At 36.9% G+C, this 23,670-nt stretch overlaps 4 protein-coding genes across 17 annotated transcripts in view; 1 reads left to right on the forward strand and 3 right to left on the reverse strand.

Annotated features, from left to right (window-relative positions):
- The window catches only part of Dbx (homeobox protein Dbx), a 35,787-nt gene extending 23,120 nt beyond the window's left edge, over positions 1-12,667 (reverse strand). The window contains exons 1-4 of one of the 3 annotated variants that reach the window (XM_034331339.2): positions 12,492-12,667; positions 11,176-11,327; positions 3,677-3,831; positions 3,007-3,137 (exon numbers count right to left, since the gene is read on the reverse strand). The gene's annotated coding sequence lies outside the window, so the exon portion shown is untranslated. The other 2 variants (XM_034331341.2, XM_034331342.2) reach the window with 2 other exon arrangements.
- Positions 12,668-12,717: 50 nt separating this feature from the next.
- Positions 12,718-17,294, reverse strand: LOC117607534 (uncharacterized). Of its 12 annotated transcripts, none has more exons than XR_004582188.2 (10): positions 17,107-17,248; positions 16,384-16,649; positions 15,855-16,284; positions 15,632-15,778; positions 14,626-15,314; positions 14,197-14,560; positions 13,973-14,093; positions 13,849-13,902; positions 13,642-13,750; positions 13,553-13,572 (listed from the first exon to the last, which is right to left on the reverse strand). XR_004582188.2 is itself a non-coding variant. In XM_034331334.2 (9 exons), exons 2-8 carry the CDS (start codon positions 16,478-16,480, stop codon positions 13,637-13,639), a joined length of 2,007 nt encoding a protein of 668 aa, XP_034187225.1. In that variant the 5' UTR covers positions 16,481-16,649; positions 17,107-17,248; the 3' UTR covers positions 12,718-13,228; positions 13,617-13,636. The 12 variants fall into 12 exon arrangements, 10 of the variants coding, with proteins under 10 accessions (XP_034187225.1, XP_034187228.1, XP_034187221.1 ...); XR_004582187.2 differs by having other exon boundaries at positions 13,973-14,138; XM_034331334.2 differs by lacking the exons at positions 13,553-13,572; positions 13,849-13,902 and adding an exon at positions 12,718-13,228 and having other exon boundaries at positions 13,617-13,750; positions 13,973-14,138.
- On the forward strand, positions 17,260-20,358 carry LOC117607538 (transmembrane protein 115). The gene is made up of 4 exons (XM_034331349.2): positions 17,260-17,710; positions 17,904-18,159; positions 18,237-18,413; positions 18,555-20,358. The coding sequence occupies exons 1-4, from the start codon at positions 17,260-17,262 to the stop codon at positions 18,757-18,759; spliced, it is 1,089 nt and encodes a 362-aa protein (XP_034187240.1). The 3' UTR covers positions 18,760-20,358.
- Positions 20,359-21,193: 835 nt separating this feature from the next.
- Hakai (E3 ubiquitin-protein ligase Hakai) lies at positions 21,194-23,427 on the reverse strand. The gene is made up of 6 exons (XM_034331348.2): positions 23,317-23,427; positions 23,202-23,249; positions 22,882-22,985; positions 22,463-22,774; positions 22,200-22,388; positions 21,194-22,128 (listed from the first exon to the last, which is right to left on the reverse strand). Coding segments are annotated over exons 2-6 (1,287 nt in total). The 5' UTR covers positions 23,203-23,249; positions 23,317-23,427; the 3' UTR covers positions 21,194-21,447.
- Positions 23,428-23,670: the final 243 nt, after the last annotated feature.

A 23,670-nucleotide genomic window follows, 5' to 3' on the forward strand; every position in this document is an offset into this window, starting at 1 on the left:
GTATTGTTGCGCACGTCTAAGCATAACGTAATACGGTGCCGATACACGCTGATATATATATATATATATATGTTTCAGACATGGTATTTGCTCTTTATCGAGAGGAACGAATACGAATCCCTCCGAGGGATAGCTGCAGATGTTCTTGGAATAGCTTGGAAACCGATCCGATTGCGTTCCGTTTCGAGCTGAATCTACCAATTAAGATACCCCCTAGTGGAATATCAAGATACTGTGCTATGAATTTAAGAATCTACAAGACTGCAAATTTTTAATATTAAAAAATTATCTTAGATAATAAAGAAATAAATTTACTGCTAAACTCTCATTGTTAATCAACATATTAATCGACAGTCTTCTAACTTGTAATCCTCTCAGCTGTCATCCCTTACGATAAAGCACAAAGTTCCTCGAATATCCGACAATGTTTCCATTGAAAAAGAACGAAACGATAATGATGGATTTGTTGTTGGGGAGGATCGTGGAAAAACGAACGACACGGTGAATCGTGTATACCGTTAAAACTGTGCATTGTAGAATAACGCGTATACCGAGGCGTCCGATTCACCTGTTTTCCGGCGTTTCGCCGATTGGCTGCCGTAGCCGGTGCCGTTTCATTCCTTCGTTTTTCATTCGGTCGGGCAAAGCGGAAGCGAGAAAGAGCGCGACGTGGGCGGTTCGTTTATTTAAACTGCAGGTGCCAGTGGAAAAATGCAGCCTCTACCCTTCGAACCGGCCGCACAATACAACCGAACCGATTGTACGTAGAGAAACGTAGAAAGAGAGACGTACACATCGATGCAGCCTGCGGCTGACGAGCGACCGAACAACAAACGCCACCAGGAAAACGTGGAACCGCGGCTGATTGCGGCTTGAAAATCAAGCCAAACCCATTGTCGGGATGTCCTATTAGTTTTCCATTTACCCGTGACTCTATCTCTCTCTTCCTTTCATTCCCATCCTACCGAATCCGTTCACCCTCTCACCCTCCTTTTCCTTTCATTTTTTGTATCTTAATTCTATCACTCGAGGTATTGAAAAATTATGAAGAATAATTATCGAAGAGAATTGATGGAATAGTTGTCTCGAGTCGGTACCGGGTTTTGAGTAAAACCACCCCCGAGTTAAATATCGTATTATAACGATTCACATCGAGAGGAATCATCTGCGCGAGATTACAAGTAACATGTCGCGATAATGGCTCGATCAAAGTGCCCCTTGGAGTGTCTTAAGGGGACCACCGATCTGATGTGTCCATGGGAAGGTCAAACGTACGGTATTATAGTTGCTATCTGTCTTCGCGTATGTATGTCGCTCGGCAGTCAGAAACACTCGTCCAGAAATGTCAACCGCACGCGAACCCTATAAAGGATTTCTATGGATCGGTCGCGTGCCACCAAGTATATGGTCGAACGAGCTGTATGCAAGTAAAAATCCTTGTCTGCGTTTAATCCGTCGATGATTACATTCGGAATCGTTGTAAGTACTTCATCAGAACTTGGTTGTATAATACTAAGAAAATAAAAAAAAAAAAAACTAATATCCTGGACCATTGTGTGTATCTTAGGTACAGCTGATGTTACAAGGATATACCATTACGAAGTTCCGAGCGATTTAAGTCGGGATGTAACGATATTTTACGTTAGTAGGTACAAAGTAGAGCAAGTTCTTCCCCGAGTGAAACGGTAATGCCGAAATTATCCGACGCTTTATTATCGGCAATAAAAAGTTTCCGAGACATTAGCTATCTTGTCTCTATTTCGTCGGCTACCTGGTGCAGGTTATGCAAATCCGTACGAATCCTGTTCCCGTTTTAATTACCGTATTATGCGACCGGTAGGGTCTGAAACGAAGGCACGGACTGTTTATTGCGACTGGTAGCGAAGAACACCGGGTACACCTTAATCGTTCAATCGAGCGGATCGTGGACGAAGTCATCCATTCTTGGTGACGGCCCTTTCATTGGGGATAATTAATGTAACAGGAACGATGTAATTGCTTGTTAATACCAGCCCGCACATCTGCGTTCCGATATTATAAAGCCCTGCTTAGCGATGCCAGAAGTGTTCGAGAGACATATGTATTGACATATTAACACGAGTGCTGCGGGGGTCATTGGTGACTGATATCACGAATTTAGTGTAATCTAATAATGGCCCCCTGGTAATTTTCATATTTTTTCAAATTTCTTTTACCTTTTATCACGGATAACCTTATTAGTTTTTAAAGGAGGAATATGAAATTAAAGGAAGAGGCACGTATCACTACCCTTTCATCTACATAAATTTAGTTCGTTCAAGTATAGATGACCGTCTTGAAAGTTTGTTCAATTGCATCGTCTGTGGCGCCGTCAGTACATTGTACACGTAGAGGAAATGGTAACGTTACAAACACGCAGAATAGAAAGGTACGGACACAGAGGAGCAGTCTTGGACCTTCTACAGCAAAGCTATGCCGTGCAACGCGAGTTGGTTGGTTCCATTTGAGTCAGGGTATCGAGGTGTCAATAGCAGCTGCCATGCTACACACAAGACCCCTGACTACGGCACCCCCTTGTTGTATTCACTTCACTTCTTCACCCTTATCTACAGCTCGGACCTCGATACTAGAGGCATATTCATGTCCCCGGAATGTCTAGAATTCCTCTGACCAATATTTTTCGATTTTCTTCTTTTTTTTTTTTTTTTATGATCTCCTTGAATTTAACCGGAGACCAATAAACGGTGTCTCACACCGACGTCGAATTAAAATTAATCATCGCGATAATACGATCTAATTAGCACGGTTGATTAGGTACTCGGATAAAAGTGGAGGTACAGAGGGGGGTGCATGTAAGTCACTTCATTCGGTCGCGATAAAATGCGCTTCCTCGTGGATGCAGTCTCGCACGTTTGCAAGGTAGGTGGAGCACCCCACTGTTTTTAAGCGTCGGTGACTAATTGGTGATGTCGCGGCCAGGCGTTGAGACACACCCCTCTCTCGCTCTCGTCCTCTTTTGGTACTCACCCTCTCGACCGTACACCGACGACCCTCTTCTCGTCGCCTCTTCTTCGAGCAGACGCCACCACCTTCCCTTTCTCCTGCCTTCCTACGCTTTCTCTCACAACAGTGGTGTATTAACACGTTCCATGGTACATCTATGACAGAAAATTTCAATTTCGCTTCATTTTTCGTTGAAAATTTATATTGTTCGTTCATTACTTTTTTTTTATTTTCATCTTTCTTCGAGTTTGAGTAGTTAGATGGTTCGATCGAGATTAATTCTATAGAATTCATAAACACCTTTATAAAATACGCTACTGCTGTTATCCCTCAACGTCTCTTCCCCCACTGTTCTTCCTCAATGGAGAAGGTACAAAGGAGAGCTTTAGTTGGCTCGTTATTATTACTATACACGCCCACATAAAATAGTTATACCTCCGCGGTAGCACGAGCTCGTAATAAGGACCGTCGTTTTCCAATTATTACGGTAAACAAGAAATATAAAATTAATTAATACTTAACAATGTAAAATTCATCAAATAAATTAAAATTGTGGCTCTCTCCATGGTCCGCTGTTCAATTTAACTTGAATATCTTTAATTTCGAGCACTAATTAATCAATCAATTGAAAAATTTTAATCCATCGATGTCCAACACCGACCCTATTATCTTTAATGTATTTCCGTCGACTTACTTCCAATAGTATCCGAGCCATTTGTAACAGGAGTTGGTTAGTCCGGTACATTTGCGGGACGCCGGACGTTGGATAAGCCAGCTAATAATGGCGGTAAAGTCAGGTCACCGACAATGAGCTCGACTGGGTGCGAGCAGCTTTTACCCCATTTTTTCCTGAAAAAGAAAAAAAAAGGTCAATCTCGTATCCCTTACCAGTTGTTACCCCATGCGTTCTTTTTTTTTCACATTTTTGGAAACGATCGAATTATACCGCCCACTTCTAAATTTCCCCTTTTCGATCTTTCTTTCACACCGTTTCCAATGTTCCTTTTTTTTTCATGATCTCTCTCCTCCGGAAGATCGACACACGGTTGCCAACGTCCATTCGGCATTGTACAAAAGTATCGTGTCATCAGTCATTTTCTTCGGGGTGACCGACAATAATACGGTATAATAGAATCGGCGTAATACCGGTGCCTTTGCTACCCTGACACGAAGTCGAGAATTTTATTATGACACATCGCTCGTTTCCGTCGAGCGATTCTAACGCCCGCCACGATTCATGATGTATAAATTAACGGGCGAACGCCGCGCGGATAGAAACAAGAGGATAGATTACGCGTTGCTATTTAAAAATTTGTTAAAATTTTAGCTGACACCGTCGGGTATACGGGTTATGATAAAATACAGATTTATTTGAAAGATTCTTGATCACAATAGAATCCTCCATTGAATAAACGTTTAATATAATCCCTGTAAGGTTGCGGCCCTCTTTTTGCCAGAGGCGTCGGGCTTACTAAAAGGCACACTCCAATGTTTGACCAAGCTGTGCAAATATAAACGAACATCGTGTATATCGTGGTAAGAGGAGCACAATTCGAACGTGCACCGAAAGGCCTCCCTGTTGGCAAACATTTTAACAGGATTAGAGCACACTTACCGGGGCTAATCTGACCAAATAGTCCTATGGGAAACCGCAAGCTTTAAGTAGCTGTCATAGAGTTGTCGGCTCCACGTAATTTACCTTTCTACCACAAATATTAAGTTTCCAGAAAAATTTCAATCATCGAATATTGAAAATTATTTTCAAATAAATTATTCTATTATTATCGAATAGACATAGGTATTGCCGAATAAATGTCTACGATGCAACGTTACAACGGTGTAACGTGTTACTATGAATAATCCATTATCTCTAATTTATTTCATATCTTTCACCTCTTGGTAATTTCATGCTCCGCTTTTCACTGATACCGAATTAATTGCCATTCTATCACGTACACGCGAGCAAAAAGCAATTTTCCGTTTATATGATCTCCCAGTGAAATTTGCCTAAACACCACTGTCTAAAATATCAAACAAAACCAAACAAGTTGCTTGAAATTATTAATGTACAATAATTTAATTCGTGTACCTGGAACAGAATTTCATATTCTGTTGAAAAAGGAAATTCTATTTTGTTCATTTCTCTCCCATAAATGTTATTTATTTTTTTGTGATATTTCAAACTTTTTCACTTCGAAGGGTTAAATATTTAATCGAAAATATAATACTAAGGATATCAAAAATACAATGAAGTAAATTTTCTGGACAAATATCATCTCTACCCATTTTTTCTTTTGCCAGTTTTCATGCAGACTCGCGATGCACCGTTCATTATACATTCAAAATATTATCCTTACATGTATGTTTGCTGGGCGAATGCAAACCATTGGAGATAAAAAAAGAACTGCTTACAACGTGTTTGCTTAGAATAGCAATAGTGTCAGCTTGTGACGTGCTCTTTGTAATCGTGATGGTTGGGTTCGTTAGTTTGCTCGTCTCCTCTGCATATGCATGCGGACGTGTTTGCCTTTCCAACGATTCCCACTTGTCTCCAAACTTATACAATAAATTGCAAAAAAAAGAATCCAGACTGAATTGTTATCGAAGGGAGAATTCTGCTATGGAAGTTTTTGAAATTTACAGGAACGATGTCGATGGAAAGGATAACACGACTACAGATACTAGTTTTTTCATCATTTTAAAATTCTATAATTGTGAAATTGTAAAGCTTTAAACTTTTAAAATTCTAATATTCAAAGGTTCTGAACCTAGCCCACCCCAAAAAAATCATAAATACCCCAATACCTCCACGTGTCAAAAATCCATAAATATCCCCAGTCTGCAAAAAAAAGCAAAAAGAAAGAAGTCGAAGAAATAAATGAACGAACCCTTTACAGAAGAACCTCACGCATTGTCCCGCGATGAATATAATAGCATCTAATGGAATATTATCACCACTCGCAACTAACTCCATCACACAGATCTCTCTTTCTTCGTTCCTCCTCTATCAGTATCTCTCTCGCTCTCTTCTTCATCGTCCTCTATTGGAACACGCCTGCTGCACTCGTAGATGTCCATTAATCACGGACATAAGCAGGCGACTAATTGTTGGGTTTCAGGGAGAGAAGAACAGACAGAGTGGAATGGATAGAGAGGCATAAAATAACGTCCCTTTATCGAAGGCACGCACCCCTTACACACGATGGACCCTTCGATTCATCCGGAGATCGGAGGATCACGCTGTGAAAGTGATCGTGGATCGTGCGACGGGACATGACTTGTCGATTTCACAATCGTTTATTATTTCTTTTCGATCATCGATTATACTAGCCTGTGTGTTAACCGTGAACGGTGATGTTCGAGCCTCTCAGAAAATACCCATTTCACCTAGGAACTCTGTAAATTTGAAAATTGATCATTTTTCAAAATTGCATAAGATTTTGTGAAAAAAAATTCTAAGTACACCTTTCGAGGATTTAACTCGAATCGTGTAAGGGTTGAAAGAAGTTGGAATCATCGAAGGTACTTAAACATTCAGGGAACAAAGAAAGAGGAGACAGTTATGGAAAGGTGGGATAGATAGAGGAAAAAAAAACTTCCCATAAAATTGGCCAATGATTTTGAAAGCATTTAAGGGCAGAGGTATGGAAAAACCGACCAGCCCATCGAGGACAATCGCAGGAATGTCAGCGGAAAGAGGAGGCAAAGGTGCGATGTGTCTGTAGGTAGGAATCAACGGCGTAGGTCGCTTCTCTATAATCCATCATCGCATGCCTATTCGCGGAACAGAGAAACGATCTGTCATCCACTTTCGTTTCGTTGCGTCAGTCCATTCTACCCGAAACGTTTCCGTTCCTACGTTAGCCATTTAGACGAAACGTCACCACTATTTTCAATATAATTTTGAAAATTTACTTATTTCGTTCCATGATTGTTTACCATGTTCCAATTTGAAAATTTATAATTTCATAGCTAAATTTAAGATCCTAAATTAAGATTAAAACGAAGATCCACTGATTCTATTCAACTTTCAAAAAGTAATACGAGTTTAATAGCTACGGTGCTTCGTATGTATGCAAAACAAGCCTGCAACAGTCTACAAAGCAGACTCGAAGGCCTTTAAAAGGTGGGATCTATTTGTCGTTAGATAAATGTGCAACTGGTCTGGATCGTTGCGCCTGGTTGCACATCCATCGCATTGAAATCGTTCGCCGCTAATGACGTTGATTCGTTCTACTTCGTCCTCGCTATGCTAGCAAACATTCTTTGAACTTCTTGCCTGTCGGCTCGTTCGATCAACAGTTTTGCAAACGACTGACTTGCCTGTCTCTGAACACCTGGTTCACCGAAATTTACTAACAGAATCATACAGAATTCTCAAATCAATTTTGTAAAATAAAAATACTTTATATTCTTAATTATTGAAAGCCCCCTCTATAATTAACAATTCTTTTAGAAATCCTTCTTATATTTTCGAAAGAAAATATATTGAAATGAAAGTTTAATACTTAAAATCGTAAATCCTGTCGGGCCTTTTTCACCCTAAATCGGCCAAGACAAATGGCGTAATGGTCGATAATAAAAAATTAGATGGAATAATAGGACGTTCAGTCTCGGTGTATTATAAAGATCAGTGTACAAACCAGAATGAAAAAAGGTGGGAGAGAGGGTGTACCCGTCCCACGTTTCATCCCCTTCGGAAGTTCGCGCTTAATATTATTAAATTGAAGGACAATGCCGGTGGCTCGTGGCACGCGACGTTTAAACGATTTTAATAACATTTCACGGAGATTTTTTTAATAATATGATAATAAAGGGAAATGAAAGAAAACGCTCAAGGGATTATTATCATTCTGTCACGGGGTCTCCATCTGCCCTCGTTCTGTCCCTCTTCTACCAAAGGCTACCATCCACCCAACCTGCCGCACCGATTTTCATCGCCAGATATACCGGAACTTCTGTTTCACTTTCATTTTAATATTCGTTGAAAAAGAATTCAGTATCTTCACCTCGTTGCTCCCACGCAAACGGGATCTGATCAGAGGCAACCGTTCTTTCGTCTTTTAATTTCTCACCATCGCGCTGGTTTTATCGAGATACCGAAGTCAATATCGATCGTGATCTATATTCCCATCTATGTTTCTATACGTATCTCAAATCTTCTTTCCTTTGAAATTTCAAATGAACAAATTCTTTCTCAGTACGTCATACGGATAAAAACCATGGCTCCACTGTATTTTGTATGGAATAAAGGAGTGATGCTTGGAGAACGCGGCAAGCATTATGGGTTAAAGAATGGGGATATTTTACGCTCGGTAAAGCACAGTCCATTGGACAAGCCCACCCCTATCCGTACACAATAGACAGGGTGGCTAGGTGCCCTAGGTGTCAACCCGGTCTCGTTTCGTACGGGTGGTCTCCTTTCGATACTCTTCTACACTTTTGTCAAGTAGCGTTTCAACAAATGGAAAGGGTTAACTTTCGCAAACGTGTTCGACGATAGAAATTATGCAATCGTTCGCTAAAATAAAATTTTCAAATTGACATCTATTCGATTTGCGAGCGGTAATCGTGGTTGAAATTTAATTTGCCAGATGCTTAATTAGCTTGTTTTCTTGAAGGAAATCCCCCTCCCGTTCGAAAGGCGTGAAAAACGTTGGACGGATGCCCAAGGATCCATTATCATGAACAAGAGCAGTAACGCGGCGCCCAGCGAAGCAGATAAAGCTACAAAATATTAATCTCTTGTCGGGTCGAATGTATTTTTCAGAATTTCAACGTGCCGTTCCTATAATGCTCCAATAGTTAATGCGGGACCATTAGTCAAACGTCGAGGGCTCGTGCACACGAAAAGAGAAATTTCGATTTTAAATCGCTACATTTATCATGCAAGCAGGCGCATATGACACCGTTCTGATTTTATTTTGTTTCTCTTTCTTCCCTCTCTCGTTTTCCATCTACGTTTCAACCCCTTTTTTTTTTTCAACGGTACAACGTATGGGCTACTGGTTGCGAGTTGTTCCCTGTTTTTCGAAAACCGATCAGCTAATAACTTGTAGCCATATTTTTTCCTCGATCCGCGCCCGTTTCGCGAACGGATTGACGAAAAAGAAGCACGCGAAACACAGTTAATTGATTCACCGTTACCTGGTAACAGCGTGAAAATTAAAGGTGACTGTATCATTTCTTCTTTTTCTTTTTTTTTTTTTTTTTTTCATTAATTTTGTTGCGTTCCTTAATTAAATTTTGCGGTATCGTTCACCGGTGATCCCTACGGCATTCGGCGTGTTAAAGTAATTTCTGCTTGTTAATATTTTATAATTCGAATGAAATTTTATCGTACGTGCTTAATTTAAAATTAAACGTACGTGGAATAAAATTTAGAAAAAAAAGAAATTATTGATACGTTTAATTCTTTTCTATACTATTGAATCGGGAAATAGTTATGGGACCACATAATGGCGATTAATAGACGTGGAATGATCTGTCGGATAGTAAACAGAGTAACTGATATATTTTGCAAAAGCGTCACATATATAGCTAATCGAAAAGCCATAATTGTCCCATAAAGTACGCTTCCATTCATCCTTCCTCGTAAACATGCTATCAGAAAATAATAAAAACGCCAAGGGAAATCGGCATGATTCCGCACCAGAAGCTATAACACACCGGGACCGTGCTCGTAAATTTTCGACCACGTTTTACTCTCCTATTTATTTCTCCTTTGCGAGGAATCGATCAGAACCTAACGCAGGTATCAAAATCTAATAGGTCTTCGATAGTTCACCGTGTGAAATCCAGCTGAGATTTTTATTACGGCCAATGATGCGATCGGGCTTTATAGAAGGATGAAATACTTGATTGTGGATGCGTTTTTCAACTAACGCAACCGAATTGATGATTCGAAATTGAATGTGTTTTGTTACTATTTGCATGTATTACGATGTACCAACGCATACAGCGATAAACAAATGTATAATAATATGAATATTCATGATCATCGATGAACGATGGACAATCATGAAACGTAAGAGCACCACGTTTGGATATCGTACGGCCAATTGATTTGCATTTATGCGTTAAAAATTTGACTAAAAATTATACTGTACTGTTTATAAGAAACAGAGTTCATTATATAAATCGTTGTTTTATTCCTAACAATTCTATAATTGGTTTCTCTGATCGTTATTCAGTTAATTATTTTTCGTAATTAAATCATTCTAATTATATTTCTATTTAAATAAAAGTAATTTATTTTAAAAGGAAACCGTATAGAATCGTATAATTTACATCCACAAACGTTTCACAGAAGAGAAACAACTAGTTTCATCGCGAACATATGATAAAAGAATTCGTTAACGTTTTACAGTGGCTCTCCACAGGTATGCCCAAACAACGAAATGTTTTTGAAGGGCTAGACGAAGAAGAAAGGGGTGACTTCCCCTAGGAAAGGTTCGCGGACGGTAAACTAGGCGTAACCTCCCCTTAAAAAAAAAAAAAAAAATCATCTTACAAGTGTGCGAGCTGGAATCACGACGAGGGTCGAGAGGATAAAATGTGGCTGATTTATTTATCGAATCATAAATTACCAGGGTTACAATACGAGGCCGCATGCAAAAGCTCAGCTTCTCTCGGCGTTCCTATTCTCTCTCTGTTACTCACGGGTAGGACAGATCGAAAACGCGATGAGGGACCGAGGGCGTAAACGTAACGCGTGTTTGTGTTGCGTGCTCGACCGGAAACACGATTTATACGATGCAAATTAAATGTGTACCGTACACACGAGCTGGCCAACGTTATACCGACGCGAAATACCCCACCTAGGACCTACATATCGTTACTAACGTTTTCATTATACTCGAAGACTTCTTTCTTACCTCTGATAAGTAGTAAAGACGATATAACATAAAAATATTAGTATATTTATTAATTTCATTCAGTGGTATAACTAGGTAGAGACCAAGGTGGGCTTAGCCCCCAGAAAATGTGGACTCTCCCCCTCACTATTCTAAGATTCAAAAATTTGAAAATTCTAAAAATTATAACTCCTCAATTTTAATAAAGCTAACGCATCTATCACTTTGAATAGCTAACGGTAACCAAAGCATTTATCTGCATGCAAATTCGCTAGGAGTAATGGACACAATGGTCCAGCATTTATGAATGATTATCGTTAACGCTTTAAATACTTACGCGGTCAGGAGTATGGTTTCGAACCCTTTCCAAGTCAGAATACTGGATCAACTGCGATCCATTTGTAACGCGTGGCGGGGGATTCTCCACGGTCTCGTCCACATGTCCGGCAATTAGACACGCAGGATAATATCACTGCTACCCTCCTCAGTCTGCAAGCAATTATTCATTTTTTCACGTCAACAGAGTGCTTTATTCTATGATCTAGATTATTCTTCAAAATAAATGAATCCGAAATTTGTCTAAACGATTCTAAGCAATTTCAATTTACAAATCAATTCAGATCGTGTTAATACGTGTTCAGTATAAGTTAAAAAGATCGGTAAAAATTATTCTACCTGCTTGCCTCATAATAGAAGACAATTTATAACACGTTACAAGTAGAATTCCTTTTAACGCAACCTCGAACATAGCCCTGTTACCTAGCCGTGTTGTCACAACACGTTTAGGGAACGTTTTGGGGTCTAACATTTGTATACGCTCCCCTTTTTAGCCAGTTTTCATTGTACGAACGAAAACGTATCGGCAACTGACAAATGGGAGATATTAATTTTAACGTGGCTGACTTTCGCGTGGCATCCGCGTCAGTGGGATACCGTCACAAATTGTCGCGTTTTCTTCTCTTTGAAAATTCGCTAGATACACGATTTTCTAATTAAATACGAAATAGAGAAATTTCAAGAGTATCAATGGTGCAATTGATATTTAATAATTCATTAGGTCAGACTCTAATTAATTCATCCGGATAGTTCGATATAATTGAAAGGTTCTCACGGTAATTGTCACGTTTGATCGGAGCATTCAATCGTCGAATAGAGAAGTAAAAGTACTTGGTTTAGATCCGAGATAAGGCAGCGAAATGACACGGACGTATCAGACGGAAATACGTTCGAAAAGGTAGGGCGACATTGGGAATTGAAAAATAGTGCCTTGGGCCGCTGTCGTTCACAGTGATGGCTCCGTGACAGCCAATGTAACGCACGAATTAACGAAATAATTGATTTTCATACCGTTCGGAGTAAGCGACGCGCGCAAAAGACTGAGCGAACCAGCCGAACCGAGGAGATATTTTCTCGATTTCCTGACCCCCCAGCTGCATCCACGGTAACTGCATCGTACATAGAGTAAAATTTCGACGCTCTCGCCTTAGGCGAATTTTTCTTTACATCCGGAGATTCCGGCCGCCCCGTTCGTTTTAATTCCATGCACTCCTATTCGCAATTGAAACGTCAACCAAACGCAAACAAAACATTTGGACAGTTTCAACAAATTCGAAAACTTTACATTAATATTAGAATTTATTGCCGAGTTTGTACCTTCGATCAGTTCCTTCTTTTAGCTTTTCCTTAGACCCTCCGTTGCTTCATTTTTTAAATAAACAAATTTACTAGTGTAAGATTCAGCCACCCACTCACTCCAGATACACATTGCACGTTCATGTTCATAAATATTACACACAGTTGCTTATAGCCAGGTAAAACGTGCTCTGATTTCTCTGAAATAATTCACAAAAGTCAAGTAAATCGGTGTGTCTCGTAAGGTTAATAGGTAGAGCGAAGGAGATTATTCGTAGCCGGGTGGATAATATAAGCTGGCGAGCATGCTGCTATATGGATGGGGGGCCGTCCGAGGAAGGAAACGAAGGAGGAAAGAGAAAGAGAGAGAGAAAACGGGGAGAGAACAGATTTATATTTGAAATTAGATTAAGCTCCTGCGCTTGAAAGCTATATAAACGCCCCTCTACCCAACAGTGCCGCGTACGTTCCGCGTTCCGCAATCCACTAAGAGGAGAGACTCAATAAACCAACCACTCATTCTTTCTTCCTTCGTCTCGCTCTCCTTTCATTCTCTGTATTTCATAGGATTCAACTCTGTTTTTCCATTTTGTTTTCTATCTTTATTTTTACCAATAAAACTACCTGGGCCCGTCTCGTCTTATTCCCTTTCCTTCCATTTCGCAAAGTGTACGATCCTCCTCGCATGATTTTTATTTTCAGCAAAGAAATACAACCATTCGTCTTGTCCTGCTTTCTGCCCATTTTATCTGCAAATCCTGTGGATAAACTCGGTATTATATATTTGAAATAGCTGTACAGAACATCAAGACATTTGTGTCTTTACTCGCGCCTTTTATTTTGACATCGATTTCATTTGGTATCTCTTTGATTATTCTTTATCTACTTGATACTATTAATTAAATAATAGTTACGGTTCACATTATACTGTTTTACAAGCGATGTTTTAATAAAATATCCTTCACAAATTGTCAAGTAAAAAGTTTACTTTCCATAGATAAAATTTGTTAAATATTTAGTTGGCTTCACATGGGAGTTTGTAATGCGCCTGGTCCTACACCGTACCCATATCCTTGTGGCCCAAAATTTCGAACGTAACATTCTAAATAATAAAAGTAGAAAATAAATCTAAAATTTTGATATTACCTTACTGAATTGAAAGAACACTAACGTTTGCAATAAATTTCTCCGCAGTTTTCTTGGTACGTTAAGGATTCTAAGGGTTTTCTACAGCAGTAACAGCTGAAGCATATGTTGTGAAACGGTATACCGGATACAATCTTGAATGGAAATCAAGTTTGATTACAAACAAGAATAATCACCATTGTAAAGTACAACGATATTAAACTAAAACTTTTTAATTAATTTAATTATTTACCTTTAAACAAATGCACGCTTATGAAAGCTACTCGTGTTTTCCGTACACAGCATTCTGTTGCACGTTCAAACGCGAGTTAATAGAAAATTACGATTCTGAAATTATTCGAAATTACACGAATTACCTGCATTTCAGCCTGATACACTTTCCGGCCACAGCGCTGGCAATCAAGACCGCCGCCTAAACACTCGCAACCAGATTTCGGCCGGCAACATCCTCCGTCGGCACATTCTGCTCTGTCAGAACTGTAACATCTTCTACTTCTCACTCGACATACCGGACTTTTCGGCCTATATACGCCAAAAATAATTACCTTGAAAACATTTAATGATATCATAGTTATCTTACCGACAGCAACTCGTGCCACCGCCGCTTCCACAGCAGTTTCCACATTTTCGGCAACAGCAAATCGGTTGCGGAGGACAGGGTCGAGGTGAAGAACAAGGCGAACAAGGTCGACAAGGTGGTATCGCGCATTGTCTAGAGGGCAAACACGTTTGTCCAGGTTTTCCACAACCACCTCGGCAACCACTTCCACAACATCCTCCACTGCCGCAACCTGGAGATTCTACCGTGCATGGTTGACGACATCTGATAATCGGTTTTTTGCATATCGGTCGATCGGTCACCGATGGACAACAGCCACGTCTGTCGATACACGGTGACGAGCAAGCACAAGATGTAACAACAGTGCGACATGGTTCCGGTTCTCCTTAAACACAATATCACAGTTGTACTTCTTTTTAATATATTATTTTGTGAAATTATGGTTATTACTTTTAGTACAATGGCAAATAGTTTCAACGGGTTTAAGCGTTCCACATAGAATCCTTGGACGAGGGCCGCATGGTCCACCACATCCTCCTCGCATACGTTCGCTATCGTCAAGATCATTCGACGAATTCGGACCACTTTGATGAGTACACGTAATCGTTTCTTCCTTCGATGATCCATCTTTATCGTTCATTGTTCTGTACGGGTGCAACTCTGTATTACCGGCGCAACGATCTTGTCCTCGGTTCTTCTCGAGCTCATTGCATTTACTCGATGAATCTTCTTCGCCGTCGCAACAATCCGACGTGCTTTTTTCAAAATGCATTCTGCCAGTGTCTTCGGTATGATTTATTTTGACATTTTCGTATCCGCCGTGGTTCTTACCGGCCGTGTCGTCCGCTTGCCAAATGTCATAAGTATATTCCTCGTTATTATTGCAACAGGGCCTTAGATGTGCATTCTGCATTTTCATGATACAATTCTGTTCGTTTCCGCGCGTGTCCCCGAAGACGACGTCGCAGAAGGAGACTCGTCGTCGGGAAGGCAGCGGACTGCGAGGCGGCGGTACTGGCGGATACGCAAATTTTCGTCTCGACGGAATAGTGATGCTATTCCCACTAAATTCGCATACAGGATCGTATTTGTTAATTTTTTTATTCCGGCTGATAGATGTCACTCGAGTTTTGTCTGCGCTGGAAATATCTACGCTTAGAAAACTATATTTCCAGTAATTGTAACCATAGTGAAGCTTTCGAATAAATATACAAAATGTATAAATAAAGTATTCGTATAATTAATCATGAAATGCGTATCGGAATTAGACAAAAAGTTTGAAAAACTCCAAGTTATCGATATCTTACCGACGGATACTGTGTCCGATGAAAAATGGTACAAACAATAGCCTAATATATCCAATTATTTTTGTGCCTATGGCTAAATATTTCTTCAAAAATAGCTTACATACATCTGGAAGAACAGGGATACAAAAAATTCAGATAATTTTATGTACCTTAGCAGAGCCTCTGTAATGTTGACTTCATCATTACTAAACGCAGTTTTCAGCTCTGATTGATTGCTTTCTGCTTCCTGCACTTCGGATCGTTCGCGGTAATCTTTCGCGACAGCGTTATTCTTCTGGGACTCCAAAGACAGCGTACTAAATATTACAAAATTTCTAAGTTTTATAACAGTTCAACAATGTAATAGATAAATATCGAAGAGAAATAATGAACCTGCGAAGCTTGCAATGCTGCCGATTGTACCATGTAGTCACTGCAGTAGGACTAGGTGGAGGATCACAAATTGTTGTCATCGAATTGACAATACCTACATTTGCGTACTCGTTTTCTAAGAAATGTTTCTTCTCTTCGTCAAGACAAACGTTTGTCTCCTCGACTTCGCTACCACCACCGCGAAGTCTACACTTGCCGGTTTGGTAATGTTGTTCTCTGTTTAATGATGCGTTACCGATTGAGTTTTCTACCGGACAGCAATAACCATTCGATTCCTGGTTCGAAAATGTTAAGGTTCCAAGCAATTGCGATGTTCCTTTAATTTCATGATTCGTAATCGACGGAGCCAAACGAACGTAACAACTCTTGCAAAATAATTCACCGAGATAGGTCACCACGTTACAACTGTTGAGTAATTTTCGACAATTACCTACAGAGCGCAGAGAACCATAAAGTTAAACAATTATTTTACATGATTTAATGATTTACTACCAAATACCTTTTTTTGAAGAAAATTTGTGATACTCACAACAAGAAAAGCAAAATGTATGCCAAACTTTTCCAAGAGCCAATTTCTCTTCTGCGAAGTAAACCTCGCGGTTACAACGAGGACAAACTCCAGGCATTTATTAATCAACGTTGATTACTTCTTGCCGTATTCGATAGCGTATTCCATAAAAATTTTAATTTAGATTAATCGAGAGGATTTACTTAATAATTAATATCTCTTTTCTTGCGAAAGAATTTCCTTGATTATTCGCAACAAGTAAATTGTAATACTCGGGAACCTGTATACTGTAATTATACGGAATATAGTAAATTTTACATATCATTAAATGATACAATATTAAATTTCTTTAATAAAAGATAAAGAAACAATTCGCCAAAAAATATCTAAAAATATGAAACGTCAAAAATGGATCTGTGAAGAACAAAACAAAAGACAAATATTGAATAGTGTTATGAAACAGTTTCAAGATTTTTAATTTGAATTAAAGCAGTGATTATTTCGAAATAAAAAGCATCTTATTCAAAAATATTAATTATCTTTCGTAACAACACAATTAACATATCGACATGATGTTTTTAAAGGAATTTAAGTTCAATTTTGTCTAAACAATTTGAAATCTTATAATAGTTATGGAGTGATGCGTAAATGAAAAAAGTATTTTACCTACTGTAATACCCCAGCAATTAAGGACAATATTATACACAGCAATAATATTAATTAAAATTAAATATATGTATTTACCTTCTACATCTTTTCCAAAGAGAAAAATTTATGATTCATTTCACGTTGACAAACTTACGGTGTCCATGTGTCCGACGCCACTTGTAGCTAACGTCAAGTCATAACGGAAGTGGCTCTCTGATTCAAAGAGGTTAAGGGGGCTGCTTGATAGAAATGGCAGCGATAAAAGGCCTGGGTAGAAATATCCCCTATCTGAGGCAACAATTCGCTGCCCTATTAGGAAACACTAGTACAAGTGTGAAATTCATATGCATCGTTGTCCTATTTTCTTATTGCCTTTCATTCTCCACGGAAGCAATCCGTGTTTTAAGTGTGACACCAGGTTACCTGCTGCCTCCAGTTTTTTGGATATGGACAGCATTTACCTTCTGTTTTCTCGAGATACACTTCTGGGAAGTATGTGTGGACATTGTTACAGTAGGGCTGTGCGGGAAACTGATCGAACCTCTTTGGGGTGCGATGGAAATGATGACTTTCTTCGCTATTGTTAATTTTGGCGTCGCTGTTTTGTCAGCTTTATTTTATTTATTTCTTTATATGTGTACCAATGATCCAGATTTATTATTTGATATACACATCCATGGATTGACTGGATACATCGCAGGTATACATTATGCAAAGAATAACTTTTGTTGTCAACTACCTACTGTCATTGTGTATCTGTAATATAAACATATAATGTATTCCAAGTGTAATGCATGTATGAAATAATACATAAATTCACTTAATAAATGATACTTATTTTAATTCATTTTGCAAAAACCATCTAATGAAAGCACTGTTTATATTTGGTACAGGTGTTGCTGTAGCTGTAAAACAAATAATGCCAGATCATATTTTACTTAAAACACCAATTGGAAAAATTACAAATAGAAATATACCATTAATGGTCTGGGTGATGGGAGTGATATTATGGCTTTTTGGATTATTAGAAGGTACTCATCCAACTATGTTTCTCAGCGGGTTATTGATATCATGGATATACCTCAGATTTTATCAGAAACATAATAATGGTACACGTGGTGATATGGCAGACAATTTTACATTTGCAAGGTAAATTATTTCAATTGTTTCAAGTAGTCTAAAGTTGTTGAATCATATTTTTAAACTTATAATATATCTGATTACAGTTTTTTTCCAAATGTTTTACAACCACCAATAGCAGTTGTGAGTAATACAATACATAGCTTTTTTGTACGCATTGGAATTTGTAAAAAAGTAGTCAGGAGATTTGATATGTCTAATGCTCCACCTGGTTTGATTATAAATCTTCCTGGTATTGATCCCCATGATAGTGAAAGAAGAAGGTTTGTTTTTCTTTTACACTTTTTTCTAATGAATTTCATAAATAGCATAGTATGGAATCAGAAATTCTTACCATTTTCTTGGTAATATTGAAATTACTTTCTTTTTAACATCTACTTATTAAACACAACGGTAATTTTCAGGCAAATAGCGTTAAAAGCTTTAAGTGAGAGGTTGAGTAAGGATCATACAAAACCATGGCAACCAGATCGAGCTAAGAAACATTCTCCAGTTCCTCCTGCAGTATCAATTCCAATTCCTGAATCTACTACCCCTAAACCTCTTGCATCCCCTCTCATTCCACAAGTTAGTGTTAACATACATAATCATACCTCTACTAATACGTGATTACATCAGACAGACTGATTTTACAAAGTAAATGTATAAAAATATGTTAAGAAACTTCTAAAGAAAATGTTGAAAATGGGACAACCATGTTTGTAATATGGCAACATTTAATTGGGAAAAGATTTTCGATTGTATATATGTAAAATGTGACTTCGAGGTCATCTGAAAAATTATTTTGAAGGAAAAAAACACCAAAACACTTAAATTGCATTGAGAAAACTCAGATTTGTAAATTATCATTTGTTAAATCCAAAGAACAAAGTGCAATACTCAAGCGGTGCCTTGGTGTTCATAGCTTTTAATGTATCCATCCTTGAGAGCCAATCCTTAAAAATATAAACATCGAGTTAATTTGTTCTTTGGAATTATCAAAAAAAAGCTAAAATGCTTATTTCATGTAGTTGTGATATTTTAAAGAATAAATTTTTGTCAACACTTTATTTAATTCTTAATCCCAATTAATTACGTCATATTATTAATGATACAGCATATACTCTTTAAAAGCTTCTTAAGCAATATAAAAGATATAACAGAATCGATTTTTCTAGTTTATGATGCTATTTTCCAAGAAAATCGTGTTCTTTGTTACTAAGAACTATAAACTTTATGTAATTAAATACCATCGGTGAAAAGATACATAATTTAAATGTTTTTAATAAAGATCCTAAAGGTTCTGAAATGTTGCATAAATGCAATATTGTTCCGTCTTTAATATTGTTTAGTAATAACTGGAAGAGAAATTACTAATATTAATGAAGAAAATATAGACTGGCTTCCAGTACAATATTGTAAAATAATTTTCTTAGTAACAAATTTAAATTAAAAAAAGTTTTCTATTAATACGTTCTAGAAAATATTTTTTACCATCAGAATTCCAATTAAAGATTTTATATACTGTAAAATAATACACAACACACATACAGAGTCCGGCCGAATAATATGTAAAAGAAAAAATAAGAAAAATACATAGAATAAAATTCTTTTACTTACGGGTTAGTTGCCGAATAAATCAAGTTCGAAAATCCGCTGCGACACACTTTGTTCGTACAACTTGTCATCGCGACAGCTAGACAAACACTAAACATTCGGATTATACCGTATGTTTACATTTAACGTGTCTGTTTTTATGTATTATTCGGCCGAACCCTGTATGTATTAAAATCGGATGCAAATTCTCTCATTTGAAAATTATGCATTTTTAAAGCAAAAAACTGTAAAATGTATTAAGATATATTTTTCATGTTATGCATGATTTTTGAATTATGAACATTTTATTTAGATCGAAAAACTAATTTAATTGAATTTATAAATTTCTTCTATTATGTTTACAGCAGTAATTATATCTACATGTATATCTGTATCTATGTATGATACAGATTCAGATTGTTTCATTAATATCTATAGTTTATACAAATTTAAACTATTTATTAATACATTTAAAGCACATGTTATTAATTTATTGTCAATTTTATTTTTTAAAAGTGCACAAACACAGTTAATATAGATTTAGATGCTTCTTAGATACTGGCATTTAAAATAGTAAGTTGTACGTGATGTATTATTTCTTGTACATCTGATTTTTTTTTTGTTTCATAAATATCATTTTTGTTCAACTTAAAACAATGCAAAAATTAACTGCTGTGCCACAAACCCATATTACAGTTTTTTTTGCCATGTATTAATATTTTCAAACAATTGTTGAATATCAATTATTGTAGCTTAGGTATAATTGTTTTTAAAAATATATATATATACAAAGTTGAATGGAAAATAATTCGTATAAATGTATAACAACGTGGATAATATTTGATACATCAATAGGTTGTAAATACAGGGAATGATGTAAACGTGAAGGGAGCAAGACACTATTAAGGTACAGTGATTATAGATAAATACATCGATAGAGGTGTAACAATGGAATAAGATTAAAAATTATTTTCATGTATAACACAGAAATGTCTCTTGAGAATGTATGTATATTCATATTTTGGCCTTTCACTTAAAAAATACTTTGAAACTTTTATGTACTTTTATTATAAGACTTTTAGTCAATTAACGTATATTTATTATTATAAATGTGACTAGAGCTGAAAAGTGAAAGGCCAGAATTGAGTGCGTGAATAAATGAATATTTGTTAATTTCACTAAATACATTCTAAGAATCTAATACTGTAATAATACACATTATGTACATGTTATATATAATGAGTTTTGTACATATGTTAAAATCGTTATAGTCTGTACAATATTAAATTCTACTGAAAAAATATATATTTTCAATTTTCCTATACCTGTGGCATATGGAACAAAATTCTAAAAATTAATATCTCATTAACAACATAATTTAAATAATTATATGTACATAAGCAATATTTTTATATAGATTAGGAAAAACTATTGAAAATACTCAAAAACTATACACCTAAGTATGGGAAATAAATAAATATATTTGCATAATTAAATCAGCTTTATTGCTATAGTATTGTATAAGTTTAGCCACTGAGTGCTGTAATTATAGTCCTTGAAAAGTATAAAATATTTCGAGTTTGATATTCTCTAATATTGGACAGCGTATTTTCAAAAACGATATCTATAATCATTTTTGAATGCGTATCTTTTTCCCACAACAATGTCATCACAACCGATACCACCACATAAATTTTTAATAAAAACAGTATTTTTTTTTTTTTACCTATAAAACTGTTGCTGATGTTGTGACCATTGAGTCTGTGGTGGTGGAGCTTGTTGTTGAGGAGGTGGTGGACCATACGACGGATCTTGTATATATCCTGTTGGAGACGGCCTTATTGAAGTCGGTGTTGAAGATACATACTGTTGTTGCTGTGGTGGAGGTGGTGGCACATAAGATACTTGAGCAGGATGTTGTGGTTGTGGATAATATTGTTGTGTTTGAGAAACTGGTGGTGGCACATTGTATCCTCCATAATTGACTTGAGGTGGTGGAGGAGGATAGTAATGATGACTCTGCTGTGTATGTATGTCATGTGTTGTTATAGCTGTATCTTGAATGGGCACAGTTATCAGATTTGTTCTTAATGGAGCATTATTTGGTGGAGGAGGTCCAGAGTTTTGAGTATAATTTTGCATTGATATTAAGGCCTGCGGCCTATGTTGTCTATGTTCGACCGGGGATTGATTGACCATCGAATTTACTCTAGGATCATTTCCCATTATTGGTTGAACCATATGCGATTGGACCGATTTTATGCGAGGATTCTGCATTGCAACTGATGAAACTTTAGTTAACTGTGATTCTATATCTGATTTATGCACATACTGAGGAGGATCAACCTGCATTCCTTGAACTTGTTGCGGTGGAGCCGATATATGACGATGATTTATGTGAGCCTGTATGGAAATTATATAATGTATTCATGCAATTAAGATAAATGGTAAAATTAAAAATTTAACTAAATTACCTGTAAATCTCTTTGACTAAGATATGTTCTTCTACAACCTGCATTTCCATATCTGGTTCCCCCATGTGTACACATAAATACAGTACCTAAGCCAGTTTGTTCAACTCTGGAAACTTTTTCCATACAACGAGGACAAACTTTATCTTCTCTTTTGGCACAAGATAAACAAAACACATGTTTACAAGGTATCTGAAACAAAAATATGTAAACATATTAAACAAGCTACTCTGCTTATTTTTTTGTACTTTCTTCATGTTACTCACCATGCGTCCATAAATGAGAATCGGTTTTAAACATTTGTCACAACAATGTATCATAGGATTCAATACTTTTTCTCCAATGAGATTAACTCTATGGTCCCATCTTAAACGAAGCATTGGTTCTGGAGGTCCTCTGTTAATAGTTGTGAAAGTTGGAGCTTCCAACTGTGATATATCAGCCTCCAAATCAAACTGTTGCTCCAAAGAAGGTTGCTGTGTTGGTGGAGCTTCATGTTCTTCTAATTCAGTTCCAACTCCTTCTGCTGGAGTTTCTTCTACTTGTTGAGGAGTATCTTCTTCGTCACTTTCAATAATCTATTTTAATATATGGATAATTTTCAATTATATTAGTTACGAAAGGTGAATTCTAAAAGCTAAATGCATAATTAAACTCAAAACTTTGAAAAATTATCAATATTTACCTTAACCTGTTTCTTCGATCTACCTCTTGCCCTGCCTCTAGCTCTTCCACGAGCTCTACCACGAGTTCTGCCTCTCATTCTTTTACCACCATCTTCCTCCATCACTAAAATTAATTTTCATTATTTGTAAAATGAAAAGCCAATACACTTGGCACTTGCTAACAAGGTTTTATCATTTCAAAACTAATGAAAGAAATTTTTAATAATAAAACAACTACATTATAGTTTAACACATAAATTTATCAACAAAATATACTCCGCATTTTAAAATAAGTAAGGACAATTCAATTCTAAAACTCAATTTTTATACTGATACTTACTTAATGATGTAGGTTATGTTTCTGGTTATGAAAAATATAGTTCGATATCTATGATCATATTTGTAACAAAAGTATTTACTGAAACATGTGATGTATTAAAGAATAAAATACTCACAAGGATAATTAGTAGATTTCTTATTATTATAAGAACTAGTGTTCCACACTGAAGCTAATCATTTCGCATACATGAATGAAGAAATGAACTGTTGCTACAACCTTCATTGTAGCAATCCATGTGACAGTGACGTATTATTGCCGTTACCTTGGAAACGAATCCACGCTATAGAAATCTCAGGGGTGTACACCTAAAAATTGTGTACCTACTCGTACCTTGTTGTTACTGTAAAATGAAAATTACATGTTACATAAAAAAAATCTTTTATACCAATTTATTTTAAGGCACACTAAGGAACTTAGAAATGATAAATATCTATGGTATTGCTTGTAAGCTAATACAAAATGAAATGTA

This window comes from Osmia lignaria, chromosome 14, assembly GCF_051020975.1.
Source record: "Osmia lignaria lignaria isolate PbOS001 chromosome 14, iyOsmLign1, whole genome shotgun sequence".
NCBI classification, from domain to species: Eukaryota; Metazoa; Arthropoda; class Insecta; order Hymenoptera; family Megachilidae; genus Osmia; species Osmia lignaria.